This window comes from Cygnus olor, chromosome 22, assembly GCF_009769625.2.
Source record: "Cygnus olor isolate bCygOlo1 chromosome 22, bCygOlo1.pri.v2, whole genome shotgun sequence".
NCBI classification, from domain to species: domain Eukaryota; kingdom Metazoa; phylum Chordata; class Aves; order Anseriformes; family Anatidae; genus Cygnus; species Cygnus olor.
Window position 1 is genome coordinate 4,662,745 of NC_049190.1, and position 21,670 is coordinate 4,684,414.

The window sequence follows — 21,670 nt, forward strand, 5'->3', positions numbered from 1 at the left end:
GTCCCAGATAAGGCTGATTATCGCACATATGCTGCACAGGCCTTGGTGAATTTGCTGAATAAACTCCCGTGTATAGAGTTTGCTGACTTCATTGCTTGGCTTTATAAATACTCACACAACAGTAAAGTAAGTACATCTCCTTACTGTTCCAGAGTTCAGCTACAGCAGTACTGTGAAGATGAAAAGTTCAATAGCAGTACTGAATAGTATAGTTGTTGCTGATAACCTAGAGTTTGATAAACTGAGTAGGTAAAACCTGTGTCTTTGCTTATACTAACAGAGCACCTTGTGCATTTTTTCTTTCAGATATCCTACAGAGTGTTTGCTCTTGATGTAGCTTTAGCTTTGTTGGATATGCCAGAGAGAAACTCAGACCTCTCCTTGTCTCTGGATCAGCAGAAGTTTCTAAAGCATAAGTTTTTAGTACAGGTCATGGTGTTTGGCCGGTGTTCAGACAAAGCACCTGTGGTCCGTAGCAAAGCTTTAAACAGTTTTGCCCACTGTCTGGAAATGAAAGGTGCTGCTACCTTGGATAGTATACAGGATTTATTACAAGGCTGTAAGTATTATGGGTAAATTAAATAGTTAAAATATTTCTGGAGTTTTCTGGGGAGTAATTATTGGGAGACAGTAGAACTAGTTGTCAGGCTCTTTGAAATTTGCACTGAGTGCCCTTGTGTGTTGTGTCATAAAGAGAAGTAATAGGTGAGTCTTGTTACTTGTGAAGCCTTATATTTGGAAGGCATGCATTGTCATATATCTGTTCTAAATAGATTCCTGCATGAGATATCTTTGGCAGATATTTACCAAAAAATGAAATTGTACATTTAGAGATAATTCTTGTCTATCAGTTGATTAAGTCTCGAGTTGCCTTTTACCTCTGCTAAATTTGGTTTTTCGTGATTGGCATTCTGAACTCCCTCAGGTTTGGTAAAGGCCAGATGGCGCAACTCAGAAGTGTGCATACGGCATCCAATGGTTAGATCACTTGCCTGAAAAAATTTGGAATGACAGAATATCCTGAATGAAAACGATTCATTTAATTTCTTTTTTTATTTCTTTTTGGCAGCCTATGACCATGCAGCCTTGGAAGCAAACACAAACAGTGCAAGTTTGATCACCAGTGCAGAAGGTATACAGTCATTCTCTTATGATAAGCCTCAGACTTTTCTTGGCTTGCCATTTTCTAAAAATATGTGTACCTATAAAACATAGGGCATGCACGAAACTCTCTGTGTAACAATGAGCCAAGTTGCTGAGTTGAACGTAAGCCATTTTTATTCTTAAACTTTGAACTTTTCTTTCAGCTACATCCAACAATCCACTGAAGACCCTATCGACTTTCAAAACTATTGAGCTGACAGGCGGCAACGATACTGCTGTGCTTGATGGTACATCAAAATTATACTGGCCTTTTCAGATAGCTTTTCAAAACTTTAATTGAAATTAGATTTTCTGAAGTGTGTTCATTGTCCATTTTTCAAGGAAAGCAGAGAGATCTTTCTGTAGAGCTGTTAAAAACCACTTATGGGTGATGAAGGGGGTGGAAGTGCCAGCGATAAAGAAATACTATTTCCACTTAAGTCTGGAAAATACATTTAATCGTGAAATACTGATGTTCATTTGTACTAATGTGGTAGCAACACTTGTTGAAAAGCAGGTAATTTATCCTTTCCAAAAAGGATGGTAATTGATGTGGGACATAATACTTGTAACTCCATAAATTTAAGGGTAATTAAATCTCTTGCTCCAGTGCACAAAGAACTAATATATTTTCGCTGCATAAAACACAGCACCTTTGTCTAGCTCTGTGATGCAGGGAAGAATTTAATTCTCTGCAGCATCAGCTATTGGCTGGAGTTGAAAGCAAAGCATGAGGTTAAATGGACTGATGCAGAATGTCAACCCGATGGTTCTAATTTCTTGATGGCATGAAATCAGCATAGAAGTTGGCTTTTGTGGCCGTGATGTTTCTTTGAATCTCTTCAACGTAAAATTTCTTCTTCCTAACCTTAAGGCCTCTGCTGGTATCTTTGCTCTCGGTTCTTGCTGCTCACCTCTCTTGAACTGCTGACAACTCAATGTACTGCTTAGTTCGCATCCTGCATTTGTGTCTTTGTTACATTTCTCACGCCGCTCTTCATGTGGGATCTCTCTCCCTATCTCCAGGAGCCAGGCTCCTATTTTCTCTATTGAAAGCTTTCTTTTAAAACATTTTGCTGATAAATTTCATTAATCTGCTTTCTCCGATAGAAACATCCTCCGGGCCACTTAAGGTATTGTGCATTCCCTGTTTAGTTGCAGGCTCTGTGTGGCAGAGGATGCCTGGTTTTGTATCCGATACCCAGCTGAGCATACACTTGGCACTTGGCAAAACAAATTAAGAAAAGGATTGGATGAAGAAAGGCTGTCTGTGGCTCAAGAGGATAGCTGAGAAACAGTGCTCTCAGAGTCAGTCAAGGTGCATTAGCAAAGCTGTCTGGCACACACTTGTTTGGCTTATGCCTATGCTCATTTTGCATTTCTATGAAGAGCAAACAGCTCATATTTTAGAAGCAAAATAAATCTTAGCTGAGGATATTCAGAACTCACTATATGCACAAGGGCAGAGATAAGAAGGGTAGGGATAATCTGCAGGGTGAAGTGTGCTCTACAGAATATTCAGTGCCCGACAGTGCATAAACAGTGTGTTCCCTTGCTAGTTCTCAGCCATTTAGGACTCAGGGGGTTTTTGTTTGTTTTTCCTATGTCACTGTGAGTAAAAATCAATGACAATTGTCAAAGTGTGACTAATTTAGCAGATTTGGTCACCTTCACAGGAGCTGAATTTTTTTTTTTTCCTTTGGCAAAGTCTTGCAGCGAAAAGGTTCTGTGCTTTTTCCATCAAACTGTTCTCAGGAGGAAGATGCAATTGTAGTTACCTGCCAATTAAGAAAGTACTAATCATGCAGATCAAAACCCCTTTGCTTCCTTTGGTAAAAATCTACTTTCAAACTACTGTTGGTTATTTCCCTGTGACTAATCCCGTTTCTTAACGGCAACGCAGTAGACCTCCAGATGAATCTCTCAAAGTAACAGGTTACCAGATTTGGCATATTTTTAGGAAATCTTTTACTGCCAGAATTCTAATAAGTATTAATAAATAGAAGCCTTAAAAGCAAGAGTAAAATGGTTGAAATCAGTATTGTCAGTAGTCCACTTAAATTATTCAAAAGCTGAGAAATAGTTGTTGCTTTATGTATTCAGTAGTGTGTCAGTTAATAAAATATTTTATTATTATAAAGTAAAATGTATTTTTCCTGAGAACGTGCAGAAATATGTATAAATATGGCTGTGAAAAGTAAAACTTAAGGTTTAACTTTCTGTTCAGTGAGGGGGATGTGCTCTGGTTTCCTTGCAAACTCCTGGGTTCTTTTTTGCATCTGCCATTCTGCAACCTCAGGGCATTCGGTCAGATCCAAAATGGAGTGGTTTCCCCTCTGTAAAATAGAGTAATTCATGTATTAGTACTTTATGATGTGTGGAGCTGTGAGGCATAACTCAGAAAAGGTTGTAGACATTCTGAGCTCTTTGCATACAAGTTGATTGATCTATCATGGGTCTGCAGCGGATCCATTTATGGGTTACTCTGTGTGGTTTTCCCACAGATGGCAGAGTTACTTGTGCCTGTGACTTTTGTTGGAACCTTGCATGATTTGTCTGATGAGCTTTCAAGCTTTGAAGGTAGCCTAACATCTTGTATATAGAAAAATAGATGCATTGGAAATTACAAATAATTTCTTTTTGCTGTGTGTATCGAATGATTTGGTACATTGCTTTCTTTTGTAATAAGTCCTAGGATTTATTTTCAAAGTTAAAGAACTTGATTTTTTTTTTTCCTCTGGCAGAATGGCAGCTGCAAAGAACCCAAGATTATTTCCAATTTTTTTTTCTTGTTGTGCTTTGTTCCATCCCAATCTCTTGCCTCTGAAAGCCTTGGGGAACAAATTATTGCTCAGCCAAGTTCAGAGCTGTGTCCCTCCTCGTTTCTGCGCAGCATACTGCATGTTAGCACTGCAAAATGGTGGGGGGAAGTCTGTCTAGGTGGGTGTTATAATTTCTTTTTATCATGGTTTTGGATAGGAAAGGAAATTGTGGCCATGCTCAGACTGAGAGTTGGGGATGAGAAAACCAACGTGAGGAAATCTGCTCTCCAGGTACAGTGTTTTCTGCCTGTGTTCTTGTTCTGCGTGATTACCCAGAATGAAGTTAAAATAATCAGGCAATAACAAACTGTATGCAGTTTGCCCATCTGTAGTTTTTTGCTATTCCTACAGAATGTTTATAAGCCTTAAAAAGGTCTTGTTTAATAGTTCCTCATAAGTAAATAATGCAAGCATGATGACGAAAAGTTTTTCTAGTATTCTTGCTGGCATTCACTTACTCCATCACTTAGAGAGCCTCTTTTCAAGTGTCAATAGCCGTTCAACTTGAGTGACTTCCTTATAAACTCAGGCATAATGGGTGCTTAATTTTGTTTCAGCCTTGTTAACAGAGATGTTAGGTTATACGTACCATCCTTTTGAGGAATGCCTTGCTTTGCTTGTTGCTTAATTCTTTCTAATTAAGTCATGAGCTTTAAAAGAGATTCTTCAATGAAAATTTCATCATTTTATTAAATATGCATCTGCTGTTGACTGACTTTATATTAGTCTTCTTTCCCCCAGTTCTTCCCCTTCAGTTCCCAGGCTGTTTTGAGCTTCTCAAGTGTAGGATTTATAACTGTTTTGTTGAGAGGCTTTTCAGTTCCCCCCCTTTATCGCTGGGTAAGAGACATAAGTCATGCAAGAGAAATGTCAGTTTCAAGGGGAAATTGTGACACTAATTCTATACAGAATTCTGTTTTAAAATCTGAATGACTGGAAGGATGCTTTCTGTACTAAGTTCTGCCCAGTACTTGGAAATTATTAATATTATTCTTTGCTCTCAGTGAGATACTTTAATCTCTAGTTGAAGTTAATGGGGAGTAGAATATATTTTTGATTTGTTACCCAGTGCTCTTGGCCTGTATTCCCATCAAAATTGTGTGGGTATTTGACTTCCAGGTTTTTATGAACATCCTGAAACACAAAGTGATCCCTTGTACTGCAGAAGATTTGTCCACTCTTCAGGACCGTTGCCGGGACCCTGCTGTTTCTGTGCGGAAGCAGGCCTTGCAGTCTATAACAGAGCTCCTTGTGGTGAGAAAAAAATACCATGAACTCTTATCCAGACCTGAGGTGGATGAAGTGTAGGTTGAAATGAGGAGGACACAGGCAAATCTGGTACACGTCAGTTGTTCGTTCACCAAATTTTGTTTTAGGACTGCATTTTATTTTTTTATTGTCTTTTGACTTGAAGTCGTAACTTACACATACTTGTGATTTATGTAGGATGCTTCCAGCTGTTGGAAACATTTATATTCCTGACTGTTGATTTATATGTCATGGAGAAAATGCTTATGTTGCTGGCCTTCTCAAGTTAGCGGGGGGGAAATCTGAATCACTTCACTGAGATGTAATATGCAGATGATAGCACTGTAATGTTTTTCCTCTTCTATTTATTCTCAAAGGTTTAGTAACTTAGTGTTGGAGCGTAAGGTTGATATTAATCAAAGCTCTTTGGTTTTAGTGTTAAATCATCTGCTGTACAGCTTTATTGCGATACTATTGCAATTATCTATAGGGTTTAAAAAGAAAACAAAAAAGTATTACAGTACTTTACCCCAGGTAGCCTGATCATAGTTACAATCATACCTTGTGTGGTGTTAAGGAAATTTGTTCCCTTGTCCCATATGCTGCCATATCACAGTGCTAGTTGAGCAGTATGCTGGCTTATTAAAATGTATTTCAAAAGTTGATAGATGACTCTCAAGGTTTCTAGGTCCTTGCTGATCTTACCTGTGCATATAGGACCATATAATAACTAAGAAGTGTTTTTAATATGAAGTGTGTTTCTCTCAGTCTCAGCATGATAACGTCCTGGTGCAGAAGGCCTGGTTACACGGAGTTGTGCCTGTTGTGATGGACACTGAAAGTTCTGTTCAAGAAAAGGCCTTGGATTGCCTTGATCAGGTCTTGTTGCAGCATATAAAGCATTATAAGAAGTTCCAGAGCGAAGATGAAAAGCAGGCTCTAGCATGGGAGCTCCTTACCCTCTTGACTTCAGAGAGCCAGGAGCTGAGGTAAGTGTGTCTCTCTCTACATTGGGGGTTTTGCTGGCATTTCCATAACAGCACTTTGTCTAGTGCCCTGGATGTCTTTATTGCCTTTAGTACATTAGCATTCGTGGACAAAATCCATATTTTTTTTAAACTTTTGATTGTATTGGAATGTGCAGCTTTTTCTTTATAGTAGGAAATTGCCTATTGACCAGAGGACTAGGATAGGAGCATGAGCTTATACTCTCAGCTCTCCTATTCCTCGTGTGACCACAGACCATTATGTATCATAGTTTACGTATTATTTAAATGCATGAGCTGTCTACTGCACAAGGGCAAGAAACTAAATTTATTGGTGGGTTGGTTTTTTTTAAGCTATTTGAATCTTCAGCTTGAAGCAGTTAATGTAAGTGCATACTGCTGCTAGGGATGGAAGCTATCACGTTGTGAGCTGCTTGTGCTGCTCTGCCAGCTCTTAGGACAGAGGAACTGTCAAACAGACACATTGGCAGCTGGTGAGAAGAGTGCAGTTTTGCTTTGTGTCAAGTGTTTTTATTTGCTCTTGTTACCTGTGCAATCTCCCTGAACTCTAGTGTTCATATACGGGAATGTCACCTGCTATTCTTGGTGTGTTGATAGCAGCATGAATGTTAAATGGAGGTGTTCTGATGACAGAAGTAAGAGAGGATATATAAAGAAAGGAGAAGATCTCCTTTTATTAATTCTGATGTACAATATGTTACTTGTCTTATGACAAACAGAGTTATTCTGCCTTTTGCAGAATGCTGTGGGATGAAGCAGAAGAAATGGGATAACACAGTATGGCAGGGACACAACATTGATCAAAGACAGCTGTATGTTTATTAGTCAACAGGGCATAATAGCTCTGAAATAGAAAATGAGATGCTGGTTGTGCTGCCTTGCCAATCTGTACCACTGTCAGTGATCTAATTTGGGCTATTTTATGACATAGTTTGCAGAGTTGTGGCACCTTCTACTTCATGACCTTAGAGTGAGTACCTTACAGCTTGAAAAATATTAGAACTCTTTCTGTGTGAAGTGGGTAACTAGGGCTAAACAGAAAAACGGGCAGCTTGTGGTGCCTCAACATCATAGCATCCTGTTCCATTATGGGTGTTCAAATAAAAACTAGAAAGTCTTTGGTACAGGTTGCTGAAATGTTTTTCTTGATTCGTTGTGATACCAGTTCTCCTGTCTCACTGACACGCTGCACTATATTCGTGCTTGTGTGGCAGCTCTGTAATGCAGTAGGACTGGTAACTGATCTGAACTGTAACCATCAGAGCAGGTAACTGAAAGTGTGACCAAAAATCCTGCTAGTGAAATATGTAGTGGAAATCTTTACATATTCTGGGAAGTAAGAATGTGAAGTGATAACAGCTTTCTTGTGTTTTCCAGCGTATCCTGGACTGAGATGCTGGGTTTTACTGGCAGTGTCCAAGAGCAAGTGTTTTGTTCGCTCCTTGTTTAACTTGTGTTTCTTTCTTTCTTCCTTGTAGCCGTTACATGAACAAAGCTTTTTATATTTGGTCCCAGCAGAAAAAATTCTCTTCCACTTTCATCAATAACGTGATGTCTCATGTGGAAACGGAGCATGCTGTGCCAGCTTGGATGTTGCTTGCTAAGGTGGCAGGTTCTTCACCCAAGCTGGATTATTCCAAGGTCATTGAATCCTGGGACAGTGTCAGCAGGTATACATGTGCTTTGAACTCTTCCCTCCGTTCTGCAGGATAGAGGCAGGAGTAAAGATAAGGAGGAATGTAAGGGAGCACTTTCTGTCCTTTGACAGGCAAAGTGCTGCTTAGATCACCATTCTTTATTCAGGCAACTGGTCTGTGCAGCTAGGAAGCAGGTGTAATGGCCCACAGATTTGTGCAGTAATGAAGTCTTACATTAAGCTTTTGGAGTTTTCATTTGGTTTGACAAGTCTGCCTTGATAATACATAGCCAAGGTGAAAGGATTTTTCTACTGTGGTTTGGTGGTGTTCCGCAGCATTAATTTTGGTTTGTCCACGCTGCTGTTTTTCAGGCAGCAGAACACGAGCACTGACACTATAGGACATATACTGTGTGTCATCAGTCATGTCGCAAAGCACCTCCCTAGGAGCACCTGCGAGAGGCTGATTGGTGAGTGACTGAAAAGCTGCAGAGTGGAAGGCAGAGTTCAGGTTTTGTCTCACAGCTTAGCAGTTATTTCTTCTCCACGAGCAGTTGATTAGCTTAAAAAACGCTCATTTTATGTGTGTGGTCTCCTTTTCAGATAACATCAGTTGCTGGCTGAGAGAGTTTCGATGTCCCTTGGAGGTGATTAGCCCAGCTGCAGAAACTCTGCAGAAGCTCTGCCATGCGTATGCAGATGTACCAGAGAAGACACAGGTGTGACTTAAAATACACTTTTTAAAATAGCTTGTCTCACACTTGGGAGGGCTTTCTCTTGAAGGCAACTTCTGTCTCCAGTCTGTTGGTTGATTAGCTCACTAAACAAAGATGATCTGTCTGCAGCAACTCAAGTCTGTTCTGCTTAGCTGTCTTACTTGGTACGCTGCAATTTTGTTGGAGAGCATCGTCTAGCTAAGGATGGCCTTGTAGAGGTCTTTCCTCAGAGTTTTTGGTTTTGTTTTACAGCTGAAATGCCTTGCACTGACCTTCTGTCCAAGTTTACAGCATTCCTAAAGGAGACCTATTGCTCTGCCGCTACAGTAGCAGCTATTTCTTGGGCTTGGTCCAGTTAGAAGCCATAGGTTTATCCTGTAAGCTCTGACTATTCTATACGAGAGCTGCTGTAGATACACACATTTTCTAGGCCTCTTTCATGAGCCCAAACATGGGGTTAGTAACGCATCATTTGCACTTTTTTTTCTGCCAAGTTCCCCATTTGCTTTATGGCATAGCTTTGTTTAGTAGTGAGGTGAGCTACATTTTGCTGGTAAAATAGTGATGTCAGCCTGAGCACAGTCACAGAGAAGCTAGAACTAGTGCAAGCCTCTCTTGCTAATGATGTATGTGTTGTGATTCTCTTTTAATATTGATGACAGTTGTTTTATAATAGGCATCCCAATGAAGTTTAGTAACTAGTGCTAAACTGCATATGCCATTCTTCAGAGGCCAGGGTGGATTGATGGTTCGGTTTGTTGCTTTTTTGTTGTTTTTCTTTTTTTGTATTGTTTTATTTTTTAAATTCACAATCTGAAAATCCTCTCTGTTAGATATAGTCATTACAATATGTTAACTTGCAACTGAGTGCAGGTGTACCTATACGTTGGCTACTTCAGCAGCTTTAACAGCATAACTGCCATACATACATGTATTTAGTTTCTTATGCTACAAGTTTTAGATGGTAAAAAAAGAGAGGAATGATGTTTTATTCTCATTCACAATCTGGCAGATGACTAGCTTTTTTGGTTCTCCCTCCCGCTTGGAATTTGCATAATATTTTCATTTGAATGGAACCACAGTTTTGAAACAACATTTTAAAATTCATACAGACAACCTCAAATGCACTGGATATAAGTGGAAAAGTCACCTAAATTCTTTTTGTTTAAACCGATGGGATTTCTATAATGAAGTAAACTTAGGCCTGTGGATCACTGAAAGCCAGGTTCTTCAGGCTGTTTTGGCACTTTGATGTGCAGGAAAAAGGCTGTCAGACAGAGTCTGATGGATTTCAACGGGACCTAGATTATTAAAAGTATAGAAGGGTTTTCAAATTGAGGATTTGTGTGTGGAGATGTATCGTGTCTACATTGTGTTTAATTAAAGTGCCAAATTTTGTTTTGTTATGGAACAGAAGCTGCTCGACCAGGTGTATGGAGACTTAGTAACCACCTGTGAAAGTTATATTTCGAATATAGTCCTCAAAGAAGATGGAGCGGAGCAATTGCAAGAAGATCTCTTTGTAAGTTTGGTTCCCCTTTGTGGACTGGTCAAATGACGTAGGTATTCTCAAAATGGGTATTCTACAGAGTTTGTGCCAGTAACTATTACATGGGAAAGTACTGATGCACACACTTTGTGTATATGGTAATGGGATCTCGTATCTGTGAGCCTGAGAATGTACAGCAGTTTTATACGTTAGAAATTGCTTTAAGGATATGATGCCCATTGTATTTTTAATAAAATGACAGGTTTTTTTTCTTTGCTTTTCCAGTCATACTTTTTAGATTGTCTGTTTGGAATGAAGCCTATAAAATGTGTAGAATTCTTTAAGGTTTATCTAGATATTGTTAGCATATAGGGAGGTTTTATAGTATATTAAACACACTCCTCACTTCTGTTTCAAAGGTTCACTTTCTATTCTCTAGCTGCTGTCTCCTTGAAAGGACTGAGGGAATTTTAAGTTGTCTTTGGAGAAGTAACTGTACTGATTCCTGCTGACTTGCCTTTTGACCCGAGTGTTGCTTTTTTCTTTGTAGGTGAGACACCTCTTCACCTTGGGTGAGGCTGCACAGCTGTGTCCAGCCAAAGTGGAGAAACGCATCTTTCTTTTGATTCAGTCCATTCTGGCTTCTTCTAACCAATGTGAGGCACTCTTTCCTTACTGCCTTTAATTTCGCTTTTACGAACAACACTGTTACCCAAAAAGCATGTTTTCATTCCTGACCTGTTCTTTCGTAGTGTCGAGTTCTCTAGATGGTGAGGAAATTCCAGCTTCTCAGCCACTGTCCCAATTTAGAGGATCAGCTATGCCTCCAGTGATCAGAGCTCATGCATTCATTACTCTAGGTAAGCACTGTCCTGCAGCAGAACTGCCCTTGTTCATCCAATTCCCACCCTTTCTGTCTGTTTCCTGGTTAAATTCTGTTCCAAAGCCATGTCTGTTATAACAGATAGGCACAGTGCTCAGTGTTTGTGTTGCCTCAGTTCATAGCTTTTAGCAATGCAGATATCCATGGTAACAAGTTGCACAAAACATAAAAATACTACCGTGCATGCAACTATTTTTCAAGTCCGTTAATGCATTTTTCCGAGATAGGTGTGCAAGTGATAAACAGTTAGCGATGCAAATTTGTGCTGGCCTTGTACTCAGAATTGGTTGCTGGCTGAGAGATCCTCTTACCTGTAGTAAGGTGCTCAACACGGGATGAAGAAAACCTGGTACAGTTCAGAGCAGAATGACTGTACATAGTTACTTGTCCTCCTTAGTACAAATGACCATGTGATAGAAGCCTGGTCAAATCTGCATCTGCAGTATAATGAAGAGTGCTAAGTGAAACTGGTTTTGTAGTACTTTTGTTCATAACCACAGATCTCTTTAATATCATTCTTTTAAACTTCCCAAAGCAGTTGAGAATACTTTTTGTACAGAGCTTAGAAACAGTTAGGAAGAAGTGATGTTAGCATGCGGGCTATTTTATTTTAAGTTGGTTTAGAGATGCTCTTAGAGGTGGGTGTCTCCCTGCTATGCCTATGACAGCTGGGGCTGTTCTTTTTAGCTGCTTTGAATAATACCCTATACACAGGAATAGTTCTCTGTGAAGGAGGGAATTTGGCATTGAGACCCACACTATAGGTCTAAGAAGAGTTTGGAAGAACTCCTTGAAGTATAATCTCTTTGAGAGGTTGTGCAGATTGCTCATCAAGTTTCATCTTGTGTTTCTTGTTTATTCCCCTGTTTGCTTCCTGATTCCTCTTGGCTCACACTGGTCTCAAAGGAGGCAGTAAGCTGGGCTGTGTTGGTTAGGAAGAAGAATATATTCACAGCACTGACAGTCTCATCCACATTTCACAGGTAAACTGTGTTTGCAGCATGAAGATCTGGCAAAGAAATGCATTGCAGCTCTAGCTCGAGAACTGGAGGTGTCGCATGATGTGGCTGTTCGCAATAACGTCGTCATCGTTATGTGCGACCTGTGCATCCGCTACACCACCATGGTGGACAGATACATTCCCAGCATTTCGTTGTGTCTGAAAGACCCACACCCCTTCATCCGTAAGCAGACGCTGATCCTGCTTACCAACCTTCTGCAGGTAAACAGTGGTCCTAAGCATGTGTCTGACAGCCTGCTTCAGTTACCTCAGTTGTGCTAAATGCTGGCAACCTGGCCAGCGGATGTATTGCTTATAAATTGATTCTGGAGCATTGCTGCAATCTACCCTAATTTAAAATAACTTCAAACACGTATTTTGGTACTGCTCTTTTTTGTGAGGTAGGCAAAACTCTCCTCAATGACACTTAGCACAGTTGGATAACAAGATTATTTTTATTCAACGGTTATCTCCTCTCTCATCTGCTTTATATTTCTTTGAACTCCCTTGCATTTCACTCCTATAGGAATGAATATAAAAAAACATCACAGCACCTTTTTCTCCTGCTGTCTCTGCTTATTGTTTTAAGGTTGTGAATGTTGAGTGGCTGACAATGTTTGCCCTCCCAGTGTTCAGATGAAGCCAAACAAGGCAGATCTGGAGTGCATTTGGCTCTGAGAACAGTGTTGAATAGCATCTGTGTCTTTGGCATTGGAGAGCAGATTTTTCTTGATTCTACTTTTTTATTGGTATCTGTGGTAAACCTAGAGGATTGCTGCTGTGGCATTTATTCTGCTTAAAGTATCCCCCAGAACATTCTCTTTTTTAGGTTTATTTTGTGTACGTGTGGGTGAAGTTCTATAGTTTGCTTATTTGCCTGATGCACGTTCTGTTAGGCTCCACCATATATTGCCCTGGCTGCAGTCTGAAGATTCACACCCGAATTTTTCCTGGTTCAGGCTGATAACTTATTGTCTGTCCTATCCTTATAGGAAGAGTTCGTGAAATGGAAAGATTGTCTCTTCTTCCGTTTTGTCAGCGTCTTGGTGGATCCAAATCCAGATATTGCCAGGTAAAATACTCATCTGTAAAATACTGTAGGAGTTGAAGATCAGAGATGTACTCAAAAAGTTTTGATCTTGCACCTTCACCATGTGAAGAAAAATTTCAGTGAGAGAGCAAAGAATTCTCTCATTAACCTCTTCGCTTCTACAGTTGTTAACACTTTAGGGTCTGGAATGGTAGCAAAGGAGTGGTGAACCTCTTTACAAGTCAATTGAAGGTCCCAGTGTAGCAAGCTGTCTTCAAAACGTGCAGCTCTGCTCTATTTTTGACTCTCAGATACCCAGGAAAAAGGAATTTTTGAAACAAGCCTTTATGAAATCTTCCTTGTGGTTTTCTCTGTATTGTGTGTTGGTTTTGCTTTAGGAATAGGGTTAGAAATTCCTTTTTCTTATGTGTGTCTTGTCTTTTTAAGCTTTGTACCACACTTTGTAATATTTTGACTTATTAGAAGAGTTATGCACGCTGACCTTAAGTGCGCATTTATGAAGCTTTTGTATGTTTCAAAGTCTTAAGCTTCTCTGTTATATGAGAAATGAGAGGGAGGCACATTCCTCCAAGGGGGTGGTAGGTTGTGTGGGGATGCTGGATTCACTGAAGGCTTGGAGAGCTTTCTACTGTTTCTACCTGGAATGCTCAAGTTGCAGATTGGTCTTTCCAGGGCCATCAATCTATTGTTGCTTACTAGTGCATATTCACATCTTCTTTTCTCTTCAGTGGGTTTTTAATGTGTAAAAATGGCTTTCCAGTAGATGGTGGCATTGCAACATGTCGTTCCTAGAGCTTTAGCTGTGAAACACGCTGCTACTTCATCAGGGACCTTTTTCTTTGCATGTGCATTCAGTGGCTGCATCCAGACAAAAATACTTTCTTCAAGTCTGAGATTGACTTTCAGCTCTTGGAGGACTTGTGGTGATTAACTTTTTGCAAAGTACTGTGTCCCAGCCACAATGGAACTTAAGTCGTATAAATAATGAAAGTGCTGTGCCTGGATTCAAGTTGAAATTTATTTCTGTCTCTGCTTTAATGGCAAGAAGCATAGTAGTATTGTGGATGCTGAAAAAGTGTATTTTTCTGGATGAAAAAGAGCTTAAAGTCAATAAGGTGGTATCCTTGTTCAAACCCTGATGTAGCTGGGCAAGAATTAAATGTGGTATTCAGGGAGATTTGGGAGACTCATCTTCCTGCTTTACTGCTTGTGACCCTACACTGTGTTTCAGGGGTGGCTTTTAGAAGCTGTCTGGTAAAATTCTTCCTTTTCCTCCCTTCCAGGTTTGGAGAGTTCTGCTTGGTGCATCTCCTACTGAAGAGGAATCCAGTAATGTTCTCCCAACACTTCATTGAATGCATCTTCCATTTCAATAGCTATGAGAAACATGAGAAGTACAACAGGTTCCCCCAGAGCGAGCGGTCAGTTGAGCACATTTGTATCGTCGTACTGCTAAATGATGAATTGTATGGCCACGCAGTCTTTGGTTTCAGCAAAGCATTCCTGGTGGTTTGTAATTACTTATGCAAAAAGGGGGAAACAGCTCAGGGAGATAGGGAAGGCAGAACACTTAATTTAACACTGTGACACTTCTGGGAGGACTTCTGCACGTAATTTGTGGGAACCTGTGATATCCTAACAGGCTTATGGGTCTTAAAAGTGACATTCAAATGTTTCTTTTTGATTTAAAGCCTTATTATTTTTGAGAGATCGCATAATGTGACTTGATCCATGTAAAATATCTTGCTCTACTACAGGGCGAAGAATCTCTTCTCTCTGAAAGGAAAAGATAACAAAGAAAAAAGGATGCATATCTACAGGTTCCTTCTGGACCATTTTACAGATGAGCAGAGGTTCAACATTACAACAAAGATCAGCCACAGTGTCCTAGGTAGGGGTCTGTCTTTACGAAAATATGACGACAAATCTGGCAAACAACTGGTGTCTATAAAAGCCGTGAGTCCGGCAGTAAATTCTTGACTTTCCTGGCACTGCTTTTCCCAGTAAAATGTTTTTTACTTCTTCCCTGCCTGTTGCAGCATGCTTTGTGGATAAGGATCTTCCACTGGACATGGAAGCCAGTGAGCTGCTCTCAGATACATTTGCAATCCTTAGCTGCAAAGAAATCAAGTTATCAACTATGAGATCAAAACCTGATGAGGACATTCAGCCTGAAGATGACGAATTGGCAATGGCCAATGCTGTCATGCAAGCAGCACAAAAAAAGCTCATTTCACAGGTAAATGGCACTTAATCTGGTGCGGGAAGAGGGCTGTCCACCATGCTGGGAGGACTTTTACTTTTCTGTGATGGAGAAACTTTAAACAAAAATTATCCATGTAACATAACAATGCCAAGGACATACTGTACGTGCATAGTGTTAACCAGGCTCTGTCTGTAGATCTGCTCTGATCTGAGGGCACCTGTGTAGGCAATGTGTGTCATGAAAACAGTGTTAATGCTGGATTTGTAATTTGTAATGGATGCTGGTACTTGACTGGTCAGTTGAAATGAACAAATGTTCATTTCCTCTGAAATCAGTGAAGCTATGCTAGGTTAAATTTGTTCCACAGATCTCTTATTGAGAAAGCATCTGAACATAACATTGGGTTTTGGTGCGCTTTTTGGCAATTTGCCTTCAGTGTGTAAACTGACTTGGTGGTAAATCTTGAAAGCCTATGTACATGCATGCAGCATAAAAGCAGACTTAATTGTGATAGTTCCTCTCGCTTAGGCCATTCATCTAACACCAGAGTGACTTCTCCTTTATTGCATTTCGTAACTATGTTTATGTCATGCCTTGTTTGAAAAAGGTTCAAAAGAAGAACTTCGTAGAAAACATCATCCCAATAATCACATCACTGAAGTCTTTGATGGAGCAGAAGAAGATCCCAGCTCTTAGGGACCTTATGAACTACCTACGGGTAAGAGGAAGTGTTTTCTTGTTATTGTGGTTTGTTGTTGGTTTTTTTCCCCTCTCTTAATTTAATGTGTTAGATGTGCAATCAGTAATGGAACGAACAGTCTTCTTAGAAGGAAATTTGGAAGGCATATGATGTTGTGACACTGCCACTGTGTTAAATAAGGTAGGAGGTGGAGGGATTTTAGATAAGGATCTCACAGTGTGTTACGTGTGAGCCTCCTCATGGAACGTGGGCAGAAAGCTTGAATGCTGGAAAGCTTTTTCATGTTCTGAAGTACAAATTGGAATTTCAACTCTTAGTCTGTTAAAAACACCTCTGCTCTACCAACTGGTATTTCCTTTTGCACTTAAGCAGCTGTGATCTGAATGGAGACATGAATCAGTATTCAGGAGAGATTTCTGAAAGAGTTTAAACATTCCTTATTGCTCCAGGAAGTGATGCAAGATTACCGAAATGAAATCAAAGACTTCTTTGCTGTGGACAAGCAGCTGGCAGCCGAGCTGGAGTACGATATGAAGAAATACGAAGAGCAGCTGGACAGGGAGAAGGAGTCAGACCAAGAGCATGTCTCAGCATTGCAGGCAGAGGTTGTTGGGACCATTAAGTCCATATGCGTGCTGTCTCTTCTATTTGTACACAAACTTTTTCAGAACCCAGACTCTATATGTCTGTGGACATGGTAATGTTTTCATACCCCTGTGCATTTGCTGACAAGAAGCTTTGGCTTCAGTCATCTGATATGCTTAGAACAACAACAAACAACACACACTGGCTAAAGAGGAGCAACAATTAACATAAAAATAATTCAATTTAAAGGGAAGGACAAGTCTAATTTCCCACTGTCTGTCCTTATATGCTGTGTTGCTCTCTGTTTCCAGAGTGGTAATGATAAACAGGTCAAACAGAAAAGGATTAATTTTGGCTGATTTTTAGATTTATACAGAATGGAAACTTACATCTGTGCTAGTCATGCAGATCCTCATTTAAAGTCAATGGAAATAAATAAGCATGTGCTTAGTTCATTTGTCCTGAATTATTTTAGATACCTACCTTAAGATGAGATGATTTTTACCCTGGCAACCTGACTTTAAAGAGCACCTATATATAGACCTCTAAACTGGGACATATATATCCCATCAGAACTTACTATTTGTTTCTTGTTAAAGCTTTGTCCCATAAACTCTTTCTCCCTAGCACCCCTTTACGTCCATCCCACAAAGGATTCGATCACACAGCAAGTAGGTGTAAGTGTCTCATGTCTAGGGTTTTCTGCATTTGTGACTATTGTTACATGTGATTCTTCCTTCTTTTCTGTAGCAACCTCCATCTTTGGAGACAGCTGTTCCTTCTGGTGGCAGGAATGATAATTCCCAGTCCCCTGTTAGGAGACAGCCCTCATCCCCTCGATCATGTCCTACCTCTGTGCCTTCTGAGTTTACTACACCTAGAGCTGATGTTCTGAAACAACCATTACTTGGTCGCAGGTATGGTTTTTCTCTTTATTACTGGTTACGATATTCTACAGGGCTGTTGCTTTGTTTATCCACTCCTTGCTTAGTGTTACGAAAGTCACCAATGGTGCAGCGTAACCTTGTTAACAAAGGAGTCTGAGATCGTAAAGGACTGGGAGGGACAGAACTTTCTCTCATAAGAAGCATCTCATCTGTAGGCCAACATCTTTGAGCACGCTTGCCATCCTGAACTCTGCCCGGAAAGCGGTGGAGGACAGAAACAAGCAACGCAGCAAGAGTGTTGGGGGAAGATTATCAGCTCTGTTGTTTCCATCGAGCACAACTGGCAGCAAGCAAGGTAGGAAGCTCGCTACAAAATGATTCACCATTGGACTAGACTAGTTGACACAGCCTGGTTGTTAGACCCTTGAGTTCTCTGAGCATTTCTGTTCTTAATGATTTTCTTGTTATTTCTAGTATCTTTTCAAAGTGTGAATCAACAATCTACTGGAGCAAATGTTTCTGTGGTGGGCCGTGCAATCAGCACACCAGAACGTAAGTAACCCAACAGAACTCTTTCCAAATTGAACTGAGCCCTCATTCTCTGAGAGAGGGGTGGCTCCCCTAAAGAGCAGAGAAAGTTAGTCAGTGTTAGCTACAGATTACTTATTTTCTAAATGGCTGTGGTAAATAAGAGCTATTCAGAAATTGAAGGTCTCAGATGAATAGTGTACATGGGAAAGGGCATTCCAGTATGGTTTCCATTTACATGTCACAGGGTGTTACAGTATTGAGTTGGTGCAGGAGAGCATTTATTTTGGGCTGCTGAAACTGCAAATCCACTGCCTTTTCTTCTTTCATCAACTACGGGGTGCTGGGAAGGCATGTTGTCAGAGCTCCTTAGCAGCTTGTGAGAGATGCGCAGAATTCTGTTGCATTGAGACACTCGCTCTCCTTAACCCTGGAAGCATAGCTTAGCACCTTTAGACTGAGCTACAGAACCCTGCTGCAGAGGGAAATACTCACGGTCCAGTCCTTTCCAGCTCTAAGACAAGGGATTCCTGTTGTCCAAACAAAAGATCCCAGGTGAGCTATGACCTGCTTCTGTCACTAGAGCAGGCAGTGAGCGGTGTCCATTGTGAGATAGCACAGAGAGCTGCTCAAGAAGGATTAATAACCTGCACGGTAGTTTCTGAATGCGTGTGTGTGTTCTACCCAAAGAAAGAGTAGAACTGAGCATTTGTTTTTCTACTCCGCTGTGGATGTTAAAGAAAAAACACACAGTGAGGAATCTCTCATACACAAATTGTGAGTCTGCTCTGCTTATATCCACTGCAGCTGAATTGCCGTCTCACAAAGCCTGATATTCAAAAGTTACGTTTTATTGGAATGTTTTCTGACAGCCCCAGAGCATTCTGCAGTGTTGCTTTCTGCAAGAGACAGATCTAGTCTCACGAATGGAGCTGAGCTTCAGCAGTAGATTCCCTTCCTTTGTCGGTTCACTGCTGAACTCCTTTAGGTCATCTCCATTGTAGTGTGGTTTCTCAGTGTGATGAACTCCCTCCCCACTCAGGAGAGAGCTCCAATTAAGTTAGGAGTCCGGGTGAGTGTCTGACTGGTCAGCTGTCATTAGGCAGTTGTGAATTTTAATGGGACAGTGCTGATGTTCCGGAAAGAGATGCATCTGAGTGCCCTGTTTGCCTGTGCCTGTGCAAACACCTGACCTGCATGCACACAAGAGAGCCAACGGCATGTTAGCCAATAAGGCAGTGAGCTGTGTGGCAGTCTGCAAATACCTGACATCCATGAGCAGGCAGGAGCAAACCAGTGGCAGTGAAGTGCATCCACTGGAAAATCTGACCCTTCTCTTCCCTGCATGCTCCACTGTTTGGTTAGATTTGTCTGCCCCAATGTTTCTCTTCGCTGCCTGAGCAGCAAGTAATGATCTTTGTACAAAAAACTAGGGGTGTGTTTTTAGAGAGCAAAATCTTTTAAGTGCCAAATCTCTGTCTGGAAGCTCGCATGGCTGTTTCTCTTAAGCACCATATGGTGAACAACGAGGAAGAATGTTAATCTGCAGTGGTACTGAGGCTGAATTCCTACTTCGTTTCAAGGCAGCATGTGTCCTCCACTGGGGAGACAAACTGTACAGAACAGCAGCAGCACTTAAGTTGCTGTGTGTTGAGCCATCTGCATGGTGGTGCTGGGTCTTGCAGGCTGACAGACAGGCAGAAGAAAACATTTTTCTTTGCCTGATGTATCATTCTGAAACTATTGGAGATGCAGTTAACTTGAGAAGTTAAGCACAACTGTCTGTCTCTTGACTGCTTCTCTTCTCTCAACTGCTCTGTCATTCTGTCCCTGCTGTCTGTGGGCCTCCTTACCTCTCCTGCTCGTTACTTGGAGAATGACTAAGTGGGTCTGGGCAAGGTTTCTTCAGTGTGGTACATAAACACACGTGAAGATAATACCTTTGATTGCATGAAGAACCTTGATGGCAGTTCTTCCTTTCCTTCTTACCTTTCACATACATTTTTCATTAACCAAGTTAACTCGTTCAGGCACACACTGCACAAAATTGGGAGACTTGCAGTGCAGTCTTCAGAGGGCAGCTAAGGCAGCTAAACCAAGTCTGGTTTCCACTGCAAGTCTCAATGATTCCCTTCCAGGCCAGGGAGGCAGTTCAAGAGCAGACCTTGTTAGTCTGAAGAGAGAGGTCCTTTTAGCAGAGTTTCCATTTCCTATCCAATAAAGCACTTTCTACTGTAATTCCTTGTGAAGGCTTCTGGGAAACAAGAGCATAAAACAGAGAGTTGAGAAAAGAGAAATCTGAATATTGTGACATCTCTCCTGAGATAAATGACAGGAAAGAGACAGCTGACAAGTATGGCCTATTCAGGCAAGCTAAATTGTACATTGTCAAGTGATTCCTCTTGTCTGCCTGCAGATAGTTCCTCATGGAAGGGCTGCTCACATCCTTTGTCAGCCTTCAAGGGCCCTGTGTGCTGCCTTCATCAGGCAAAGTAACTGGTCTGACTCTGCTTTTAAGAACAGTTCAGGAGATGCTGTAGTTGTGGAAAATGGCCAGTCTTCAGTGGGAGGTGAGGCTCTGTGACCTAAGGCAGTTCAAGGAGGTGCATGACCAGCGTCCCATATTTAAATTAATTTCCTCCATGAACAGGGAAGGCCGTAATTCTGGAGTATGAAGCTGATGTGCACAGATAGCCCATCAGATTTAGCACATAGATTTGAGGCTGGACGAGAGAGACTGAGATCTGCTGGGTCGGAAAAGAGAGGTGCATATGTGCTTGCAATTAATTGGATATACTTATTCTGTAACACTTGAGTGTTATCCTACAGCATGTCTTGGCCTCTGGCTGTGTCACAAGCTGATGGCTGATGTGTTTTTTCTTTCAGAGACCATTAATGACTTGACTTTTGGTGCTGGGGTCAGTTACATCAGCTTGACGCACACACCTGGTTCGGCTCCAGGCAAGTTATCTTTGTGATTCTAACTTGAACGAAGTAAGAAACCCAAATGATCAAATCTGTGGCATTTTTAAAATATGAAAATGTATGCATTATTTGCAGAGAAGAAAGAGGCTGAGGACCAGCCAAGAGATATTATCTGTTTGACATCACCAGAGAAACCGTAAGTTCAACCCAGGTCTGAAACAGCAACCAGAGTGAGAAAGACTGTTATGAGTGCTTTAAAATAAATGGTCACTGTGCTTCGTTCCAGACCATCCCTGCCACGGGAGTGGAAAGTAGAGTCTCCAGCAAGGAGAAAAAGCAGCCAGCATGTCCCTCTGAGACGGTCCCAGCGGAGAACTCCTCTGAAACCAGACAACTGATCCTTTCAATGAACTTTTGTACAGAATCTTCATCATGTCTGAAATCTGTCCCTCTCCTCTGTAATTATAAATCACTGTGGACAGGTGTCCTGCCTTCCTTATCTATTTTTCTATTTTTTTTAACGTGAAACTCTCTAGAGTATGGACATGCAGCAAAGCTGGCACTAATACATGTATTATAAGCTGCTGCTGCTTTTGACAAAGCTCACTGAAGTACTAGAAAGCTCCAATATAAAGGGAGGCTTGCTATTCACTCACAGGATGTATAATTTGTCCATTTGGAAAAGTAAGAGCGTAATGTTGCTATGAGCTTTGCAATAAATGCGTTTATCACAGCTTGCAGGGAAGTGAGTGGCTTAGCTTATTCACTTGATCCCTCATTGTCCCTCTTGGTGATATACTAGAATTGCTTTAATTTGAACAAAGGTAGAACAGCTTGTTACTGC

The 21,670-nt window shown here is 40.9% G+C and overlaps 1 protein-coding gene across 1 annotated transcript in view; it reads left to right on the plus strand.

The window, feature by feature from the left end:
* Positions 1-21,566, plus strand: part of NCAPD3 (non-SMC condensin II complex subunit D3) — a 28,619-nt gene extending 7,053 nt beyond the window's left edge. The window contains exons 10-35 of the mRNA XM_040534545.1: positions 1-126; positions 307-559; positions 1,070-1,132; positions 1,308-1,391; positions 4,123-4,196; positions 5,085-5,219; positions 5,982-6,202; positions 7,699-7,890; positions 8,229-8,326; positions 8,460-8,575; positions 9,987-10,094; positions 10,612-10,717; positions 10,814-10,921; positions 11,928-12,166; positions 12,937-13,016; positions 14,279-14,416; positions 14,753-14,886; positions 15,035-15,234; positions 15,809-15,919; positions 16,351-16,506; positions 17,237-17,403; positions 17,589-17,728; positions 17,848-17,925; positions 20,788-20,862; positions 20,962-21,022; positions 21,113-21,566. Coding sequence (XP_040390479.1) covers positions 1-126; positions 307-559; positions 1,070-1,132; positions 1,308-1,391; positions 4,123-4,196; positions 5,085-5,219; positions 5,982-6,202; positions 7,699-7,890; positions 8,229-8,326; positions 8,460-8,575; positions 9,987-10,094; positions 10,612-10,717; positions 10,814-10,921; positions 11,928-12,166; positions 12,937-13,016; positions 14,279-14,416; positions 14,753-14,886; positions 15,035-15,234; positions 15,809-15,919; positions 16,351-16,506; positions 17,237-17,403; positions 17,589-17,728; positions 17,848-17,925; positions 20,788-20,862; positions 20,962-21,022; positions 21,113-21,224 — 3,375 coding nt within the window. The 3' untranslated portion in view covers positions 21,225-21,566. The remainder of the gene's footprint in view (positions 127-306; positions 560-1,069; positions 1,133-1,307; positions 1,392-4,122; positions 4,197-5,084; positions 5,220-5,981; positions 6,203-7,698; positions 7,891-8,228; positions 8,327-8,459; positions 8,576-9,986; positions 10,095-10,611; positions 10,718-10,813; positions 10,922-11,927; positions 12,167-12,936; positions 13,017-14,278; positions 14,417-14,752; positions 14,887-15,034; positions 15,235-15,808; positions 15,920-16,350; positions 16,507-17,236; positions 17,404-17,588; positions 17,729-17,847; positions 17,926-20,787; positions 20,863-20,961; positions 21,023-21,112) is intronic.
* Positions 21,567-21,670: the final 104 nt, after the last annotated feature.